This window comes from Corvus cornix, chromosome 1A (genome assembly GCF_000738735.6).
Source record: "Corvus cornix cornix isolate S_Up_H32 chromosome 1A, ASM73873v5, whole genome shotgun sequence".
Lineage (NCBI taxonomy): Eukaryota > Metazoa > Chordata > Aves > Passeriformes > Corvidae > Corvus > Corvus cornix.
In genome coordinates this window covers 21,717,035-21,736,518 of record NC_047057.1, presented here as the reverse complement: position 1 = coordinate 21,736,518, position 19,484 = coordinate 21,717,035, and the positions used below count along the sequence as shown (strand labels likewise).

The following is a 19,484-nucleotide window of genomic DNA, read 5'->3' as shown; positions in this document are numbered from 1 at the left end:
TATTTTTGTCTGCTGAATGATGCAATATAGCAGGTCAATGAGAGTACAATGCTTAAGTGACTGTAATCTCTTTTAATCCTGTCTATAAAATCTTACTGGGATATCCCCAATTGGAAGAAGGATTTTTTTACTTTGCTGATATTATTTTTTTCTTATTATTACTCAGAATGAGAATGGTAGCCTCCTATTCTAATGTTTTCCACTAGTCAAATATTTTCTAATGATAAAAGGATTCAGACCAATGAATTTTAGATCTACATTCTGGTCAGCCAAAATAAAGCCTTATAAATGAGGTCAAAACAGGATTTCCTGCAGTGAGAATTCCAGTATTTGCTTTTATCTCTGGAAAGACTCCTGAGATAAAATTCACACAGCCAGGCAAGAGGTTAAAGTCCAAGGCCTTCATGATAGCTTTCTCAGAAATACTGTCTCTTCCACATTTGATGCCTGAGAGGCAGGCAGAGATCTGAAGTCTCAGTGGGTGGACAAGGTGATGGAGAGGAAAGGTGTAAGTACCTTAAGAACTACTTTAGATGACAGCCACTAGCACGGGATGGGCTGACTGCATCTTAATCATAACGGAACCAGGCTGATAGCAGTGAAAATGAAATTAAAAAGGCCATAGGGGAGTACTAAAACTGGAAGCTGCAGGTCAGTTGGCAGGCAAGGAAGAGCGTCTTTTTCAGATGGGTGTGACCTAGTGACTTAGGTGGACACAGCAAATGTTCAGAGCTGCTCTGAAAAGGCAAGAAGAGACATGCACTCTTCACAGTGCATGTCTGACCAGTGCACACAACAGTAAGCAATGGAGAGAGGGCAAAGCTTGGAAAAGTACCAACATATTACAGGGGAAAAAAAGTGCTGACGATTCTTGGAAGTCTGTACCACTGATCCCCTAGTTATAATGATCAGCGTGATTACAAAATGTTAAGTGAGATTAGAGGAGCTGCAAGTTCAAGATTTCGACTCTAGATACATACACTTGACTGATATTTCAGTAGGACAAGGCATAATGTTTTGAGACACAGGTTTGAATTGCTCTCCTGAGCAGCTAATTTAGGACCCACAAAAAAAGATGCTATTCTGTATTTGGTCTCAAATCTGAAGAGGACATAGCTTGAGAGGTGCAGAGCAGAAGAGGTGCTCTGTAGTAATAATCTTAAGGCAATACAATTCAATAATGTAGCAAAAGAGAGCAGGCCAAAATTTAGGACATGTACATTTAGTACATGTATATACAATTTCAAAAATGGGATCTATGAAAAAATGAAGAACTTGAAAAATGAAAGCAAAAACCTTAAAGATGCAATCAAAAAAAGCAAGAAACCTACAAGCAGCCTGAGGTAAAATTCAAAAATTAGGAGCCAAATGCATGCCACAATTAAGAAACCAAAGTGGTAACAATCAAACACCCTGTGATTCCATGAGGAAGATAAAGAGGTTACTGTAGAGAATCTGGCATTTAAAAATGATAAAACTTATCTGAACATGGAGGACATGAAAGTCTCTGAAATATTCTAGGAAATATAACAAATAAACAGCATGGATGCCCACACTGACAGTATAAAGGACAATGGAAGTAGGAAACTAGCCTGGGAGATGGCGGCAATGCCTGATGACAGGGAATACAGGGCATTCAAGGACAGTAAGGCCAAAGCAGAGAAATTCAGTGCATACTCTGCATAAATCTTTACTGTTGAATGTATTTTTCAAAACATTCTGCATTTCACAGGTATCATAACAATTTTGAAGGACTGAAATACGGAGCTGCTTTAATACCATGTTTTCCTAAGAAAGCAATCTGACAGCCAAGGTTATTCTTTGTTAATCGCTAGCGGTGATCTTTAAACATATCTTGAGTCAAGGTTTTATTTAAAATGTTACTTCCAATGCTTTGTCACTATGTCCTACATTGTGACTTTATATGCTTTATAAATTCAGATTCTAAGGCAGTATCTTTTTTCTTTCTTCCAGTATTATGCCAGTATTCTTGCTTAAATCCAGACATTTCACCTATTTTTTTCTTTTTTATTTCTAATTGTTCGCAGTAAAAGACAGTAACCACTCCTCACCTGGCAGAGCACAGTTTGTTTGTATTGATTAAATAGGATTTTAAGGCAAACCTCAGAGCCCTCTAAAGGATGAAGTCATTCATGTTTGAATGACACATTCAGTTGCTCTCAAGAAGGAGTTTCTAATGCTGTTTAAATTTGCTCAAAATCCACCAAGACTGAGGCAGAAAGATTCTACAGTCAGTGATGTAGCCCAAGCTCATTGACGTAACTCTGAAGTGTAGGTTAGCAGATATGATGGGGATTTTTATTTGTTTCACCTCAAAAGATTATTTGTACATTTATACAAAACTTCATTATACATCTTGTAATTAGTCTCATGCATGTGAAGGCCTGAAGGTAGGGAGCACTCTGTCCTATACTGTTCTGTATCATTTCTCCTGTAAGAGCTCTTTATCCCCATAGAAGGGAGGAAAGAGGAAATGTGTTAGGGAGGATTCTTTAAAGGAAAGGAAGGATCATTGTTTTTCCCTGAAAGGAACACTCTCCAAGGAGAACCCTAACTCTCCTTAGTTAAATATAAATATGAAGTCCCAAGTGAAGGCTGCTATGTCCTCTATGTTCAAAAAAATCCCCAGTGACCTATGATGCCAGTGAATACTAGATATTTACCTCATCGAACCAGAGAGGCATTCAACAAACTCATACTCAACCCTGCCAAACAAAAGTTCTGTTTCACAAAGAACTGTTTAAATGGTGGAACTGGCTGTTATGATGTGATACAGAGACAAAAAAATTCTATAAATACAGTCCAAAAGGATTAGATTCACAGAATAGTGGCAGATGGGTTGGCTTAGAGTGACGAAGTAACAGGTTTGGTGTCGACATGCAATTTTTATACTAAGTTTCATAAATCAATTGCCACAAAACAGCAGGAAATCCCACGTTTCCTGTTTCTTGCACTCCTTCTCTAAACATCTTCTGCTGGTATTGACAGTCCTTAATATGACAAACTCTTTATTGAGCATGATGATCCTTACCTTAGGAAAGATAAGTATATCATGAAACCAGGAAAATTACATTAGACATCAAGAAGAGTTTTAGCTGCCATCTATCAAAGATGTCCTCTACTCATATGATTTACTGACCCCTAGTAATCCAGAAATAGTCATGGCACAGTCACTTTCATTCAGACAGATTTCTTGGTTAGAGTTATACAAAGCTTGAACTTTAAAAAATAAACAAAACCAAGGCATATATTTTTGCACAATCTTTTCTATCACAGAAAAATAAACTCACATATTACACAAATAAATTTCAAGTACCACCACTTGTGTAAATAAATTATTCCATATTTAAGCTATTCCTTTGCGGGTAGACTATTTTATTTTCACTCCACTTGTTCAAGACCAAAATTAAACACCACAAGAAAATTCTTCTAGAAAAAATGTAGCATTCATTGAATAAATGTTACACTTACCTGAAATGGCTTATTTGGTTTTCTAAAAGGGAGGAAAGTCTGTCCTTAATTTCCTCAAACCTTTCCTTCTCTTCCACAGATACTGTTCCAATTCCATCCGGCCTGTAATATTAAATATTTAATAATTGTTGATATGCCTTCATGTGGATTTGTCTTTGGACAATGATCTTTATTTCTAAAGTTTTTATTTAACATCAGTGTTAACTCCCCTTTCCCTTTTCTCATTGTCTCAAAGGATAAGCAATTACTTGTGAATATAGTTAAAGAACAGGCTGCAACTGGACAAAGATTTTAACTTTTGAGCTGAACTTTTGAATTCAAGTCCTAAGTTTCTACATCATCTCTATATGAACACAAGGTAACATATAACTCTTGCAAATCCTTCCAAAAGACAATTTTCTCAAGAAAATTAGTACTATTGTCACAGTAAAGAGGCCTACTCAAATCTTGTTAAATTTCAACTCCTCGAATCTTCTGTTTCTTTTCCTAGAGGCACAATACAGCTAAAAGTGATTTTAAAGTAAAGGTGGGAGGGAAACTACAGGGAGAAAAGCCACAGCAGGCAACACCTAGGAATCCTACATAGTGGGGATAGTTTGAGTCCTCATCCTATACTGACAAATAGCATCATGTGTTCAAGACTTCCACATAGGCACAGCATCAAAGATGCAACAAAAAGGTCTTTAAAAAACAAAAGCACTCGCATTTTTTTGAACATCGAATTTAAGTCACAATAATTAAAAAATAAGGTTATATTTATTTATATTATATTTTATATATAATTATATATATTATATATATTTATATTTATATTTATTATGTTAAGCATTGTACTCTTATTGACCTGCTATATTGCATCATTCAGCAGACAAAAATAAAAAAGAATAAAAAACTTAGGCTAAAGTCTTAGCCTAAATGTGTTACTGATGTACTTATATTAAAATGGTGACAGAAGTAAAAAAAAAAAAAAAATTAAATACACAGTTCCCAAATATTATTTTTGTCATGCAGTCACAACTTCCCCACATACAGCATACTTGAAAAAGAAGTATCTGAAAACTTCCTGTTACATTCTTAACTTCCAGCTCCAAGGTAACAAATCAGCTACTGCTTCTCACCTGAGTTTCTGAACCTGACACTATGTGTGGATCTGCCCTGCATTTGCTCCGGATCCTCCAAAACTATCTCAGTGTTTGTAGAACTGAGAAAATTGTAGTAAAATGTCATGAAGAAAGACAACATTCTTTCTTGGAACATTCTGATTGTTCCAAGAATCATTCCAGGATTCTACGAGTATCTTTTTCCTTTAACTTTCTGCACTATACTTAAATCTAGGAGGGATAAGTTGCTACCTGGTCATGACATAAACAATTCTCTCACCCTTTAAATCACTTATATTTGTGACCTGTCAAGTCAAGGTGGAAAGAATGCCTGAATTCCTTAAATTATTGTGAAGACAACAATAAAAAATCAGATGTGGTAGGTATAGTAGTAGTCAGGCACATCAATATACCATTGTATAAATTTGATGTGAAAGAGCAAAAAACTTATCTTCTCTCTTTTGATAGATGCCAAGATACTTCACCTCAGCATTCTGACAGATGGAATGAGCTCAAATTTAAGTAAATTGCACTGTCTGATTTCATTGTCAGGAGAGATTGCGCTCTGGACTGATAAAGTAAATAGTTCTGTCATATTAGGCCTCGCTGAGGCATGTCATATATATGTCAGAAAAGACCTAGGGGTCCAGATAACAGTAAGTGAAAAAGGTGAGCCAGCAGGATGTCATATCTGTCATCCTGCTCTAAGGCTAGGATCACTATGTACCAGAGACCTGTCACTTCACCGAGTTTGTTGTCACAAGGAACCTTGATGACAACAACTAAAATTTTCCGAACTGCTAAATATATGTTTGCATAGAAGCAGATATCCCAGAAGGAGTACACAAAAAGGCGTTGGAAAAGTACCATCTATAGCACTGAAAAACTCATCTATTGAAAACACGCTTTTAGAAAATAGCATGAAGTCTGAATCACAATTTTGTTTCTTCTTGTTGCACAAGCCTTATTGCAACAAGAACATAAAAAGGCATTCTGCAACACAATTCTGAGACATATTGTGCTGGTGGTAATTTTTCTACTTATGGGAATATATACCTACTACTGATTAGAAAAGAATCCATGGAAAAAAGAATCTGACTCTGAGATGAGCTGAAATATTAAAAATAGATGAATACTTCAAAATTCCCACTCATTTAATCTTTGAGATATTTTTTCTTTTTTTACTTTGAAGATTGAATAAAAAAAATAACACTGTTTTGAGCTGGTTATTTTTATTTATGAATTACTGTGCTTGCAAAGAAAATCAGACTCACACACTCATTTAGTTTTCAAAGGTTTAGGTCATCCATAAACTATGCAAGAACTATTTTGCAACTAAAAGCAACAACAAATGTGTCTTTACTACTGTCTTAAATACGTGGTTGGGACTCGATTTTTTTCAATTCAAAACAAATACTAAGCTTTGTTATTGCAGCCTGGGACCTCTCTTACAAGAACTCGGCCAAGAAAAGTGATGGACTGTCTTAAGAAGAGTTTTCATTTTAACATCATCTTCTCAAGAAGGTGATGGAGAGTGAATTTTCCTTTCCTCCACGCTCTTTTTCCTCCTTATTGTTCACAACATTTTTTAGAATTAGAGAACTAGGTGAAACAGTGAACACTCAAAACCTGAGTAGCCTTTTCTCTCTCACTTATATTAGTTTTCCACTTTTTGAGAACTCTGTAAATTGGATTTGGATTGGCCTGTCTTATCTGCTTAGATCACAGTCTAACTGGCACAGATGTAATGTTATCTCTGGTCACAAGGCAAATTGTTTAATTCACTCAGACTTAAGTATCAAAAAATATTTGAAATGAATACCTCACGAACTAGAGCTAGTAAACTCAAGCAAAAAAGTAGCTGTTGGACCATAAACCACTTAAATAATGAACCAAAAATAAAGGTTGACCAGAATTTTAAAACTTATTTTTACTGCAAAAATCTTGCAAGATCGTTGGCCTGACAGCAGTTACTCCAGAGAAGCTGACTGATTAGCTGGTGGATTTCAGTTTTCCTGTTGCAATGGACTGTTTTTCCTCACTTGATATAATCCTTTAAGGATTGGAGTACGCTCTAGAATTATTTTGATCTCTAGACATCTTAAAACCTGCAATAATTTGCAGAGGTCACTTGATGAATTGTAGGATTAAGATTATTGTGAATACCTACAGCACAGAAGATAAAATTGTATTCCAGTTCCAACGGGAATTAGATATGATGGACACTGGGTTGACCGTAGATTGTTTCCAGCTCTCAGCTTTGGAAACAGCTTCTCCTAGTGGCCTGTTGGAGAGTGAATTGTTACTTCAAGCAAGACTACTTTGTTAAGACAGCCTTGGAAATACCAACTGAATATGCCCAACTTTATGCCTCTGGAACATCATTGATACTGGTGCTTTTTTGCATCTTTATTTTAAAAGTGTTAAAAGTCTTTTTAATGAGCTTTCCTCATCAAAAACATAGACCATGACTTTGGTCTGTCATGAAAACAAAGAGTATGAGGAGAGTAATGCACAGAATGTATAGAATGTATTCTAACATACACACAGGTATGAAAAGTAAGGCTGACCAAAAAGAATTTACCAGAGCAAGAAGAGAAATCATTATGGAAAGCAAAATAAAAGAAAAATACTTCAGCTAAGGTCTTTAAGACATTTCTGTAATGGACTACATTTAAAGGACATAGAAAAAACAAAACCAAACTTAAATGGCATCCTTTCTCCTAGAAACAAAGTGTTTTAGAAGAGTTCAGTGCTTTCTAAGAGAACTTGTTTTTATATTCAGCAGCATGTACAATCAAATAAAAGAACAGTGACAAGTTTCAAATTAGCAAGATAAGAATTTGACTGCTCGTTTCTTAGAAAACCAAAGATTAAATTTTTTAGAATTTGATGTAGAATCTTTATTATCTATTTATAGGACTTAATATTCAAACTTAAATATCAAAATTTTCCTTTAAAATGCAACTGTATTAAGGCTTTTGCAGAGTCCACGGTTTGTGTTACAGAAACCTAAGAACGATGATTTCCACTATCAGCATAGAAGCAGACAGAGCAGACGTCTTTTTGTTACAGAAAAAGAAGACAGTGCATTACCACATGGCATTCAAACACAGCTTTAATCAGCAGACACTTGAAGACTGAGCATTTTGTTTTTTATATTAACTATTCTTCAAATATTCTGACATAAAACTGGCACAGTGGAGCCTTCTGCTGTATGCAGTTCTCAGTCTGCTCTGACATCTGCTTAGAGGTCATGCCCTTTTTTCACAACTGAATGAAAAATACCAATTCTGAAGGTCACAACAGCAGATTAAGATCATAAATTGGGTTATTTTTAATAATATTTCATGCAGTTATATTTTAGGTGGGATTTTTTAATTCCCTTCTACTGAAAAGCAAAGCATGTAATAATATAATATCATTTTACCCAATGTACAAGGGTATGTAAAGGCAGTAATCAGTTGAAATTAATTACAAAATATTGCATAATGTTTAGAGATGGTAAGTGTATGTAATAGCAATCCTTCATTGGCTAAGATGGCAAGTATAACCTTAAACAGGCAGAACTTTTTTCTGATATTTCTTAATAATGTTTGAATTATGTTTACTTTTCTATTGACATTTTCTCTGAGGCTTTTCAGCACAGATTTGTTTTGAGACATTGAAAAATGTGCCTCTGTTAATAATGTAGTGAGGACATGTTTTGTTATAACACTTTTATAGCTAGGAACACTTTCCAACACAGGACAGTAGCCTTCCTTTAAACAAAGGTGAAGTCAACATGGCTTCAGCTGGCACCTGCAACAAGGTGAAGTGTTTTGCTTCTAGCTTTGAATACAAGAGAACCCCACTGACAACTTTTTCTAGCCACTTACAAGAGTAATACATAGAAAACTGTGCCACTAGTTGAATGACATACATTAAAAAAAAAAAAATTATATATATATACATACACGAAACCAGTTACTCCAAATGTAACTACTTAGAGAGGTCTCCCATCAGAGGCTTGGGGCTGTGATGCTCATAAGCAGTTTAAGCGTTACTACATACTGTTTATGAAAGACACCAAATGAAGGAGAAACCATCAAGATATAGACAACCTTAAAGTTAAGTTAGTCAGAGAAGAAAATACCTATTCAGAAGTTCCAGAAAAAAATTCAGAAGAGACAGAGCAATGTAATGATATTATTTGCTTTATTTTTATGAAGTTACTTGTCCCAGATTTAAACGAGATGATTTCTCTGAACATTCTTTTATGACTTGACACAAAGTGTAAAATTGCAATAAACGTTTCTTATCACAAAACACTGAAAAATTAAAAGAAATATATGAATGCATAGCACTCTCCAAAGTTTCCATAGTTTCACTTCTATTGTACGTCCCTTTATTCCACTCTAAGATATTTCCACTAAGCATAACTAAAGCAAGAAGCCTGTCAGAGAGTCTACACTGCCAAATGATGGCAAGGACCTAAAAGTAGCTCTCAGAGAGGGCAAGGCTATTACAGACATAGAAAATGATTTTTTTGTACCAGTGTATTGTTATGAAGCAAGTTATTATGAAGAAGACTTCTGTGCTGGAACCCTTCTTTTCTCATAGAAAAAGAATTCTTAATTTTCAGCACAGAATGTTTTAAAAATGAAAGCAACTTTAAAAAGCCCTTATGGAACAAATCAGAAAAACAGACAGCAGAAAGTTGCTAGGACCACCTGGCAACCTGAATTATCTGTGGTTATGTGAAAGTTCTCATCGAGAACTGCCATCCTCCTGGGGCATGGGAGATCAGAATCAGAATGGGAGGATAAAAATCAGAAAGTCTCCAAGGAACTGAGGGAACTACAGGCCAGTAAGTATTACATACATCCCAGAAAATTAGAAGGAACTATAATATAAGGATATTTAAGGATAAAAGTAAGGATATTTGGGTAAATATTATCTATTGTCAAGTGTGTATGGCTTTGAAGCCATAAGACATAGAAGTCTTACCTTGTGATCATGAAGTTCTCTGAAAGGATTGAAAACACATGGATGAGTGTGACCTGGCTCATATGAGGTACCTGGATTTCCAAAGCTCTTTTTCCAGAGTCCCTAACCAAAAGCTTTTAAGGCAATTAAGCAGTGTCTGAGTAAAAGTCCCTACATTTACATTTAAAATTAGTGGTGAGTAGGCGTTGTGAAGGTATGTTATCAGTAGAGTTCTGCAGAGATCTGTTCTAAGACTTGTGTTGTTTTACAGTATTCATAAATGACCTGGCTAACAGCTGAGAACTGAGGTGACAGTAAAGGTAATTTTAATGATAGTTATGTGGCATAGTGTGGAATTCCAGAAAGACCTCATGAAATCGGGTAGCAATACAACAGCAAACAATGATAAACATAGATAAATGTAAGGAAAACACAGTAGAATGGAGATCCCGATTTTATGAAGGTTAATTCCATGAAATTATCCCTGTTCAGCAGCAATCAAAGGAGCAAATTAACACTGGGAAACACCAGAAAAGGACAAGGAACTAGCAGAAAACTTCCATCCAATGCAATCAGTGCAATGCTCCCTTCTAATTCTTGAATCTTAAATAGCAAAGAGACAGAATAGGATTTTTCATTTTTCTTCTTTGTCTTTCCAACAGCAACAGAGCATGAAATGAGATGTGTAGGAGTCAAGTTCAAAGCAATAGTTCTTCAAGCAAGAGGAGGCTGAGTTGTGGAACTCGCTGCCAGAGGTGTTGAGGGTGAAAAGGGCTTACAGAGGTTCAGGGGTGCAATAGACAAGTACCTGAAATAAAGACTCACTCCAGGTTACCAAACAGGGCATATTCTGAGCTGCAAAGAGTCGGGAGTCGGAAAGAGGAAATATTGCACATGCTCGCCCTTCTTTTACTCCAAGCAGGTCAATGCTGGAGAGAGATGACTGACTGGCTCAGAAGAACCCTGACTCAGTATGACTGTTCTTCTATGGAAACACACACGTGCTGAAGCTCTTACAACAAAGACAACCCCCCACCCCCCACATCCATCTTCAGTTATATACCGATTTTTGTAGCATTACTTTCACATTCACTTCTCGTATCTGAATTTCCAATACATCAGATATCTTTCTGAATACAAAAAGGTATAACAAGGGAATATGCTCGAATTTTGAATTTTTCAATTCAGTCTGTAACTCAGCAGGTGGAAAGAAGTCACTTCACACTTCATGTGATACCCACCAGCATTCATTTCAGACAAGAGGGCCTGAATAGAAGTCACAGCATGAAAAGTAGACAAGAGTGAACATGATGGGGAAGAAAACAATAGCTCCTACCTGGACTGTTTAGACTGAAATGTCAGCATTCAGGAATGTCCTATAGTTCCCTGTTCTGCCCATTTCACTTTCACCAGCAATAAGTTTATGCATAAGTGCCGAGCAAAAAGTTTACTTGTGAACTAACGATATTGATGAGGACTATATAGAATATGTCATATAAGTGACCATGGAATATTTCAAAAGAAAACCATTGTGATGGGAAGCCAAAGGAGATGCTACTGTAAAGACACATAGCACGAGAAGTGCAGACAATGAAAGATGATTTTATTTATGGAGAAAAGAAGAAAAGAAAACAGTTGACTCAAACCCAAGGATGTATATTTGTTTAAAGACAGCACAGCTATTCTTTTAGTGAAGTATTTTCCTTTTTGGCTATTCAGGAAGAGAATGTCTTAAGACTGTCATCTACAAAAGCAGAAATACCTTTTACTACATAAGCAGTTTGTTAGCCCAGTTGTAATGGACTAACTTATGAACGGGAAAGGAAAAGGAAAAATAAGCTTTGAATTTCTCAGTCTAGGACTCCGCACATTGTGTTTGACCCTGAGTAAACATTTCTGTTCCCAAACCAACTGCACTGGCATAAAACACACAAAGTACCAGTACACTTGATAAATCTAGCAGAAGTTGTTGCCTATATCTTAGGAAAGAAAAAAAAGAAGCTGGGGGCTGTTCTCTGGTCCTGAGATCAGGAGACAAGGGTTGCTGCATACAGCCTACACTGGAGCACAGCTCAGGTCTCCTCTGTGCTCCAAATGTCCATGAAGCTCTAAGACAATAAAACTTCTACATGTTTACTCCAGGTGTTTTGAAATAAACCCATGGTAACATGTTAAAGTCTGCAAGAGCACTGCAGCCTGCAGCGTGAAACATGTTTCAAGTCCTAGGGTGCAGCAGAACAGCACAGGAAATACCTGAAGGTTCAAAAATATGTTGGAAGAGGTTTGAAAACCTATGAGGGGTGGAAAGAACCAAAGCTGATTCAGACTGAGTTTCTCCTCACCAGAAATGAAGGTGAGAGACACTTGTATCTGATCGTTTGACTGCTGTCACTAGATTGCCTGTTATTTTAAAATTCATACATAAAAGAAATGGACAGTATGAACTACAGATGCGGCTGCATTTCTACATGCTCCTCCACCACCTGACTTCAAGATCAATTTTGATGATCTTTCTCAGGCTAGGGGAGGGTCTAAGATCCCTCTGTGAAGCAAAGGTGACATATAAATTAAATACATCATGCCCGGAGTATAAAGCCCTTTGTTCTGTGGTCTTTCTGATTCACAGCCTGACTTACAAAACAAAGATGTATAACGCCAGGGACCAGCCTAGAACTTTGGCCTGTTGTGCATTGTCTGTGAAATTCTCTTATACCTCTTACTTAGTGCTGCAGTGAATGAATGAGTGGGTATATTATGTGCCCATAGATGTGTGTCTGTCATTCTGAGTGAGTGTATCTGCCTCTGTCCTTGACTTACTTTTTTTCTTTCTTCATGTTTCTTTTTCTTCCTTTTTACAATATCTCAGTTCTAGTCAGACCCTCTCTGTTCAACAATTCTTTTATTCCTAAAACACTCATAATGCTATTCAGTGAATATCTGTACAGTAGGAATAGACAGAATACAGAGTGCTTACCACTGTGTAAATGATGTGCTCCCTGAGATATTTTCTTGCACTGCGTGCATGATTGTCCTTCACTCAAATTATGAAATAAAAAGAAATGTATCTACCTTTCTTTTGAATTCTTGAAGTAAGTTTGAGCAATTATCACATATGTTTGTCTTCTTAGGTTGAAACCAATAATAAAAAGGCGAGAAACAACGAAGACTTAGACTCAATAGCAAATACGAATGTGTCAGCTTCTTGAGGAATTGACAAAGAAGCATGCTTTTACAGAGAATAGGTTACCAAATAAAAGCCAGAAATCTCCTACCTCACCAGTATGAATGTTAAGATTCTTGACAGCATTTCAAGCACATTCAAAAACGTTTCAATTTTGGATATTATTATCATGTATTATACATTGTTAATCTACCACTGTGAAATCACTCAGGTCACAAATGCCCAGCTCCAGATGAGACTGACTGAGCCAGTGAAGGAAACAATATCCTTCCTAAGGATTGCCTCTTCTTCTCTGGCTTGAGGACAAAAAAAAAGCCTCTATTGCTGACTGGTTGCAAAGCAACATAAGCATACATCTTGGGCAGAAAATCTCTCTCTTCCAACCAAGAATCAGTTTGGGGATTTACTGACAGCAACACAGTAATTTCTTCTTGGGACTGTGATTTTTTTCCCTAGTGGCAGGATTGGATCAGTTGGGAGCATCTATTGGGTTTCTCCTTGCTATTTTGGGACTTCTTAAACACATTCCACATAGCAGTCTACAACTCTAGTGCACAAAACAGGTATAAATGCATGTTCTCCTATAATTTGATAGATTGCCTGCCCCATTCCCCACTCAAGCACAAGGAAGACAGGGAGCAAGTTCACTGAATTGTCACTGTGATAGTCAGAGACCAGAGCACGTGCTCTGAGGTGAGGCTGAGGGAGCTGGGCTTGCTCAGCCTGGAGAATAGGAGGTGTTGAAGTGGACTGAATGACAGCCCTCCAGGTGTACTGGGTGGTAGACCAGAGGCAGTAGATATAACTACACTGAAATTAGACAGGTTCAAACTGGGTAAAGCCCTGACTGGAAAAAGCCCTGAGCAACCAGGTCTGACCTTGTAACTGACCCTGCTTCATGCAGGAGGTTTGCCTAGAGATCTCCTGTGGTCCCTCCTGAGCTGAGCTATCCTATGATTTGATCTGCAATAGCTGCTCTCCAGCAGCAGAGCTAGTCCCCTCCCATCTGGAATAAGACATAGATGAAGCAGTGCTTCTTTTAAAGAATGTGCAAAAATAGCAAAGCAACAACTTAGTTTCTTTCTAAGTCTTTCACTTGCAAGTGGAATGAAGATAACATCCCAAGACAACCACTGTGGCCAAAAGCTCCTGAAGACATCTACCTGTCTAGTGGAAAGGATTCCAGAAGTGTCCTAGCTCTTCCTGGCTGGAGGTTACACCTAATTCCCAATATATATTATTTCAATCTGTGATAGCACAGACAGAAGAACTCAGTATAGTATGATTAGTTGCCAAGCTACAGACTGCAGAAAAAGAGTCATAATTTCCCTTAAACTGCAAAATTGTTCAAAATGTTTACTGGAAACACCATTTAGTACCACAACATAAATGCAGAATGAAGAAAATTACCCTTTTAACAGGATGAGATCCTTTTATCTTGAAAACACATTGCATTAAGACAGTACACACTGAAAAGAGATTTTTTTAAACAGTAATCTGTATGGGACCTCCAGTGCCCCTGAAGAAACTTTCATGAACTGATTTCTGTTGCGTGCGGTTCCCTACCTGGTGAACGCAAGAGCCTATGAATACTTTTACTCAGACTATGCATTTAAATACTTTGGATTAAAAAATATATCGTCAAATTACCTGTTACCATGAACATGAGAAGCACAAAATGCAAAGCTGTAGTGGAGCAAGGTTGGATCAATGACAGAACCATTTTCTGAATATTCAATCAGTTCATCGAGATAGCAGAGATGGCGGTGACAGCCTCTCACTCCGTAGCGAGCACAGTATTCATCTAATACGAAGACCTGACCTGGGCTAAACCAGCCCTGAAAGGCAAAAAACCACACGGCATTTTGAGATTTATTTTCCCACTCTCAGCTTTAAATCAAACAAAGAATAGAAACATAGATTTTTATGTCCATTACATAAACTTTTTATATTAGAATGATTTACATCTGACTAAGGCTGACAGCACTGGAAACTAGATCCCACAATAGCCCTCATACTGAAAGGATTAAATGTCAGGAAACTACTTGCAGTTACGAGTTACCACTACTACGAAATACATAGTTTACAAAAAACATGCTAATACATCCAAAGTCTGGTACAGATTAAGTTATATATCAAAACCTAATATAAACTAACACTTTAAACCAATTAATTTTGCTTTAGTAATCAATTTTAAGATACAAACTAACATTTGGGTAATGCTGAGGGACATTAACATGGACATTAAAACAAGCTTTCTGGATGTTCAGTGGCTGCAACTTTAATATTTTGACCACAATTCAGCCCTTTACCCATGTAACATGCATACACTTTTAACAACTTTTAAACAACATTTACGAGGAAAGAGATACAAAGCTAGGTAGTTTGTTAAAAGCCACCTGAGTAAGATGAGTAAGATTTGACCTTAAATGGTAATTAGATACTCTCAGGCTTACTGAGAGCTTTCTTGGTCAGAGTTTTGATGAGACTAGAACAGCTTATCCCTGACACAGACATGAGCATACAGACTCCTTCACACCACAAAAACAGTTCTTGAATGAATCCATAGTGTAAAAAATATAATTGAGTCTTGATGCAGAAATATAATAAAAAGTAGCACAGTGAGCTTCCAAAAAGCAGCATGGAGAAAAACCTCAGAAAACTACAACTACTGCATAGCAGTTCTACATGAGCATTTTTCCTTGTTCTTGTTTCAATTGTAGTAATATTTACCTCTCATCATCTCTCATCATTCCATCTCATCAAATGGTTAAGAGAGATTGAGGAATACCTGAACTCAAATATACAAATAACTTGGATAAGCAAAATGATTTTGCAAAGCCATGAATTTATAGCATCAATATAGCAGCTGAAGACCGATATTTACCTAATGCTTGTGAATACTTCTGCAAAATCAGATGTTTAATACTTGTACAAAATATCATCAAAAATAATATTGAACAATACTTAAAAATACATTCACATCAGTTTTAAAATGTGTGTTCTAACTTTACTAAAAAACTTGTATGAGACAGGAATTTAAGCTTTATATCCTCCCCAAACTCTTAAATTTAATGTATTATCTGCAAACAAGAACACCTCAAAGGTATTTCATATTTAATAAATTTGTTTCCTCCTAATTAATTTCTTCGAAGTCAATCTTTCCACTGCCTTTAAGGAGCTTCATCTGTTTCTGGAGAACACTTAGCTTTATTACAGAACCCAGAGCTGTACTCAGCATTTTAATCTAGTATCTGATCATGTTGCAATGCCTCATGTAGCTTACACAGTGTTTGATAGAAAACATGGTATTCTATTGAAAGAAAGGGATTTTAACTGCATTTCTGCAATAATATGTGTCCTAGCCCTAGATATAATCAACAGTGGTTATTGTGATTGATATTCTCCCAATATGTTGTCATTGTCACAGATCTCTCCCTACATTTTTATGGAAAACATAACAAAATGTCGCATTTCATTTCCTAGCAGTACAAAAGCAAACTATTAAAATTTCTGCTCATTCTCATCGGATATAATTGTGACAAGAATACAAAATTTTAAAGAACTCATTAATTTAACTTCACTCTCTCTTAAAAGATGTGTTTGTGTGGTCATTTTTCATATAAAGGTGTGCTTTCCTTGCCCTTGTCCATATCATGCACAAGACTCTCAAACACATAACAACTTTATCCTACAAAGTATTGGTATTAGATAACCACATATTTTTTATTTTATAATTGACAAAGCCTCCCAAACCCCCCAGCCTCCTCAATACTCTCCCTATACCAAGAAGAATGTAGAATTGAAGAAATTGAGGTTATATAGTAATTTAATATAGAACTTTGTATAATATTAATTCTTACATGTTACTTTTTTTTTTACAAGTTGTATGTGTGGTTACAGTGTATTTGTTAAAATAAAGGGATGAATTAATTATAAAAATTATGGGAAATGAGCTGTTAGAGAAAAGAAAAATCACACTCATATGTCCATGTATTTTATTGTTACCTTGACATTCCCAATATTTTAAAAATCAAAAAATATAGTTAAATATGCAATTAAAAAAAATTATCACCCATTCCACTTATTAAAAGCTGAATTTAAAAAAGAATGGTAAGAAATACATCTGCTTTATGGTTGCTATAGCACTGTGCATTTCACCTAACCTCTTCTAAAAGTTCCTGATTTCAAGGTTATATTAAGTGTCTTACTATATTATTATTATAAAAAAGATTTTGACCCCAATGCACTGGTAGAAAGCTAACCATTTTCTCTTTGAGTTCCAATTACTTTGTACAGATGTACCTTCAGGCCTCTTTGATTCAGTGTGCAACCCACAGACAGAAAATGACTCTTTTAACTTTTCTATATGTACGTATCTGGCAATATTTTAAAAGGGAGACAACTGTCATCAAATAATAACTTTTTACCTTTTTAAAAACTGCAAACAAACCTAAAAACTCCAATTATTATCTTTGTATTACAAGACTAGTCAGAAAAATGGAAAAAAGAAGTATAAATACCTATTATCTTTTTTGTTGCTGTTGGGACAGTAAAGTGAAAAAAAATTATGTGCTGTGAGGCATTTTAAATCTTTAGTGAGAGATCACTCTTTCAGACATGATATCAGGTGAAAAATAAAGCCTCAGGAAGTTATGAGGTCTGACCCACACAAACCTGTTTAACGAGTGTGTATAATCTGATAAACTTCCACACGATTGTTGCTGGTTTTCTTCCCTAATGAAAACGAAACCTGAAGCAGCCCCATCCTCAACTAGTTCACAAAGCACAGAATAGAAAATGATTGTAGGAAAAGGAAACTGCAGCCAACATCTTACCTTTAATGATGGTAATTATGGTATTTGAATGTGGAAAACATTCATTTTGATACAGAGATCACATTCTATTTGCTTTTGTTTAATAATTATACTCCCCTTTGTTACTTCCAATTCAGGTAGTACATATAACCCCATATATCTATATTTCTTATGGATCTGCCTCCCTTCGTTGGTGTTCCTCCTTCACACCAGAGTGGAATGGAACATTTCAAGACAGATGAAAATGTCTGCAATAAGGCAACTACATTTGGACCTTAAAATGTCTGTACAGGTGTCAGTAAATCCTATCACAGGAGTTCTTACCATTGTCAAAACCTTCTGTTTTTATCCAAACCTCCCCAGAGGACATGATAAATTTCAGCCGACAAATCTGAAGACAGTTTGTGTCTCTTTGCTTCCTATTGAGTGGCACAGCAGCCGCTTGCAAGTATATAATTTTCAAATTTAAAACCAATCGATTGGAGCCTTTATTCCACCTACAACTGCAGCTGTTGAATGAACAAGGAAGAAAGGACTACTTTGTTACAACTATTTCGCACTTCTTTATATCTATGTTCCAGCCAGTACTCACCAAACAAGAATAGGAGTCATTCAATCTGTGATCCAAGGTCTGTCTCTGAAGCAGTCTAAAGAGGGAAGCATGGTCAAATTTGCAGGGATTAGCAGAAATAAACTCATCCATGCCATGTTTCTGGCCACGGTCTGTATCTGTTATACAAAGGAAAAACGTGCAGAGCAATACACGTGAGTGTGTGTTCAGACTTACAAACACCAGTATATGCATGGCATATGAGTCTCAATATCTAAGCTTTCTTGAAAGTATCTCAAAAAAATAACTCATATAGAGACATGCTTGCAGGTGAATTATTACAGAATCTTGATCTTTTAATCTGAAAATATTACTGAATTATTTTTCTATCATACCAATCTACAGAGTGCAACAGTGAAAAAAAAATTGCTACTCACTGACAGATAAACCAAAATTTAGAAAGGTTGCCAGAAAACACAACATAGTACATTAAAAAGGTCTTAAAGCATTGTTTTCTAGTGGGCTCTGCAAATGTTTCAACTTATAAACAATGCTATAAGTAGAAAAGAAAAATATTCTGTAATTTCCTGGTTTAGTATGGCTCTTTTTCTAATTTTAGCAAAATAAGCACAAAATATGAGGGAAAAAAAAAGAAAAAAACTGAAAAAAACCCCCCAACAGGTTTATGCATTTATTTCTTCAAAAATGAAAGAGCATCTTTACTGCAGTTCAAAGTACCATTTAATAGAAATATTCATCATGGCTTGAAGCCTACTTCTCAAATGGCAAACTGGAGCAGAAATGAACACACTGGCTTGAGCTAGGTCATTTCCAGCCTTCTTTTTGTACTCGGCTTTTAATGAGACAAACCTTAATGTAGTAATGGCAAAGAGCTCCTTCAACCTTCCAGCAAAGTGTACTGAAAAAGGGAGCAGCATTTTTGTGTAAATAAATTGAGAAAACATACCATCCCAAATGGCACTTCAATCAAAGACCCAAATTTATTGTTCTTCACAGATTGCATCTTTCAACGCCTTTAAACCCCGCGGGTTTATCAAAAGAGAAGCTCTAGTGATTGCTTTCATTAATGCTATGTTTTGTCAAAGTCTTCAATGTGAATTATCTATCTAGTATGGACAGAAAAAGCCTTACAGTGCCCAAAAGGACTAGTTATGTATTAGCACATTAGCTGTCTTAGATTCTATAGACTGTATTGGGGTGAACAGTCCTATCAACTTAAAAATTGACTTCCCCTTTCAATAGGGTCTTAGCTCTTTGTTCCTTTAAATTCAAACCTAGGTCTTTTTATATTAGTTACCAGAAAAGTATAGATCTAAGTGTATCCTAAATGCAATTTTGAAAACCTGCATAGTAGA

At 36.1% G+C, this 19,484-nt stretch overlaps 1 protein-coding gene across 24 annotated transcripts in view; it reads right to left on the bottom strand.

Annotated features, from left to right (window-relative positions):
• The window catches only part of CADPS2 (calcium dependent secretion activator 2), a 292,479-nt gene that overhangs the window by 77,890 nt on the left and 195,105 nt on the right, over window positions 1-19,484 (bottom strand). For all 24 annotated transcript variants that reach the window (XM_039570658.1, XM_039570672.1, XM_039570661.1 and 21 more), the window contains 3 exons: window positions 18,151-18,287; window positions 14,392-14,579; window positions 3,493-3,594 (listed from right to left, as the gene is read on the bottom strand). In XM_039570658.1, the coding sequence (XP_039426592.1) occupies window positions 3,493-3,594; window positions 14,392-14,579; window positions 18,151-18,287 (427 nt within the window). The remainder of the gene's footprint in view (window positions 1-3,492; window positions 3,595-14,391; window positions 14,580-18,150; window positions 18,288-19,484) is intronic.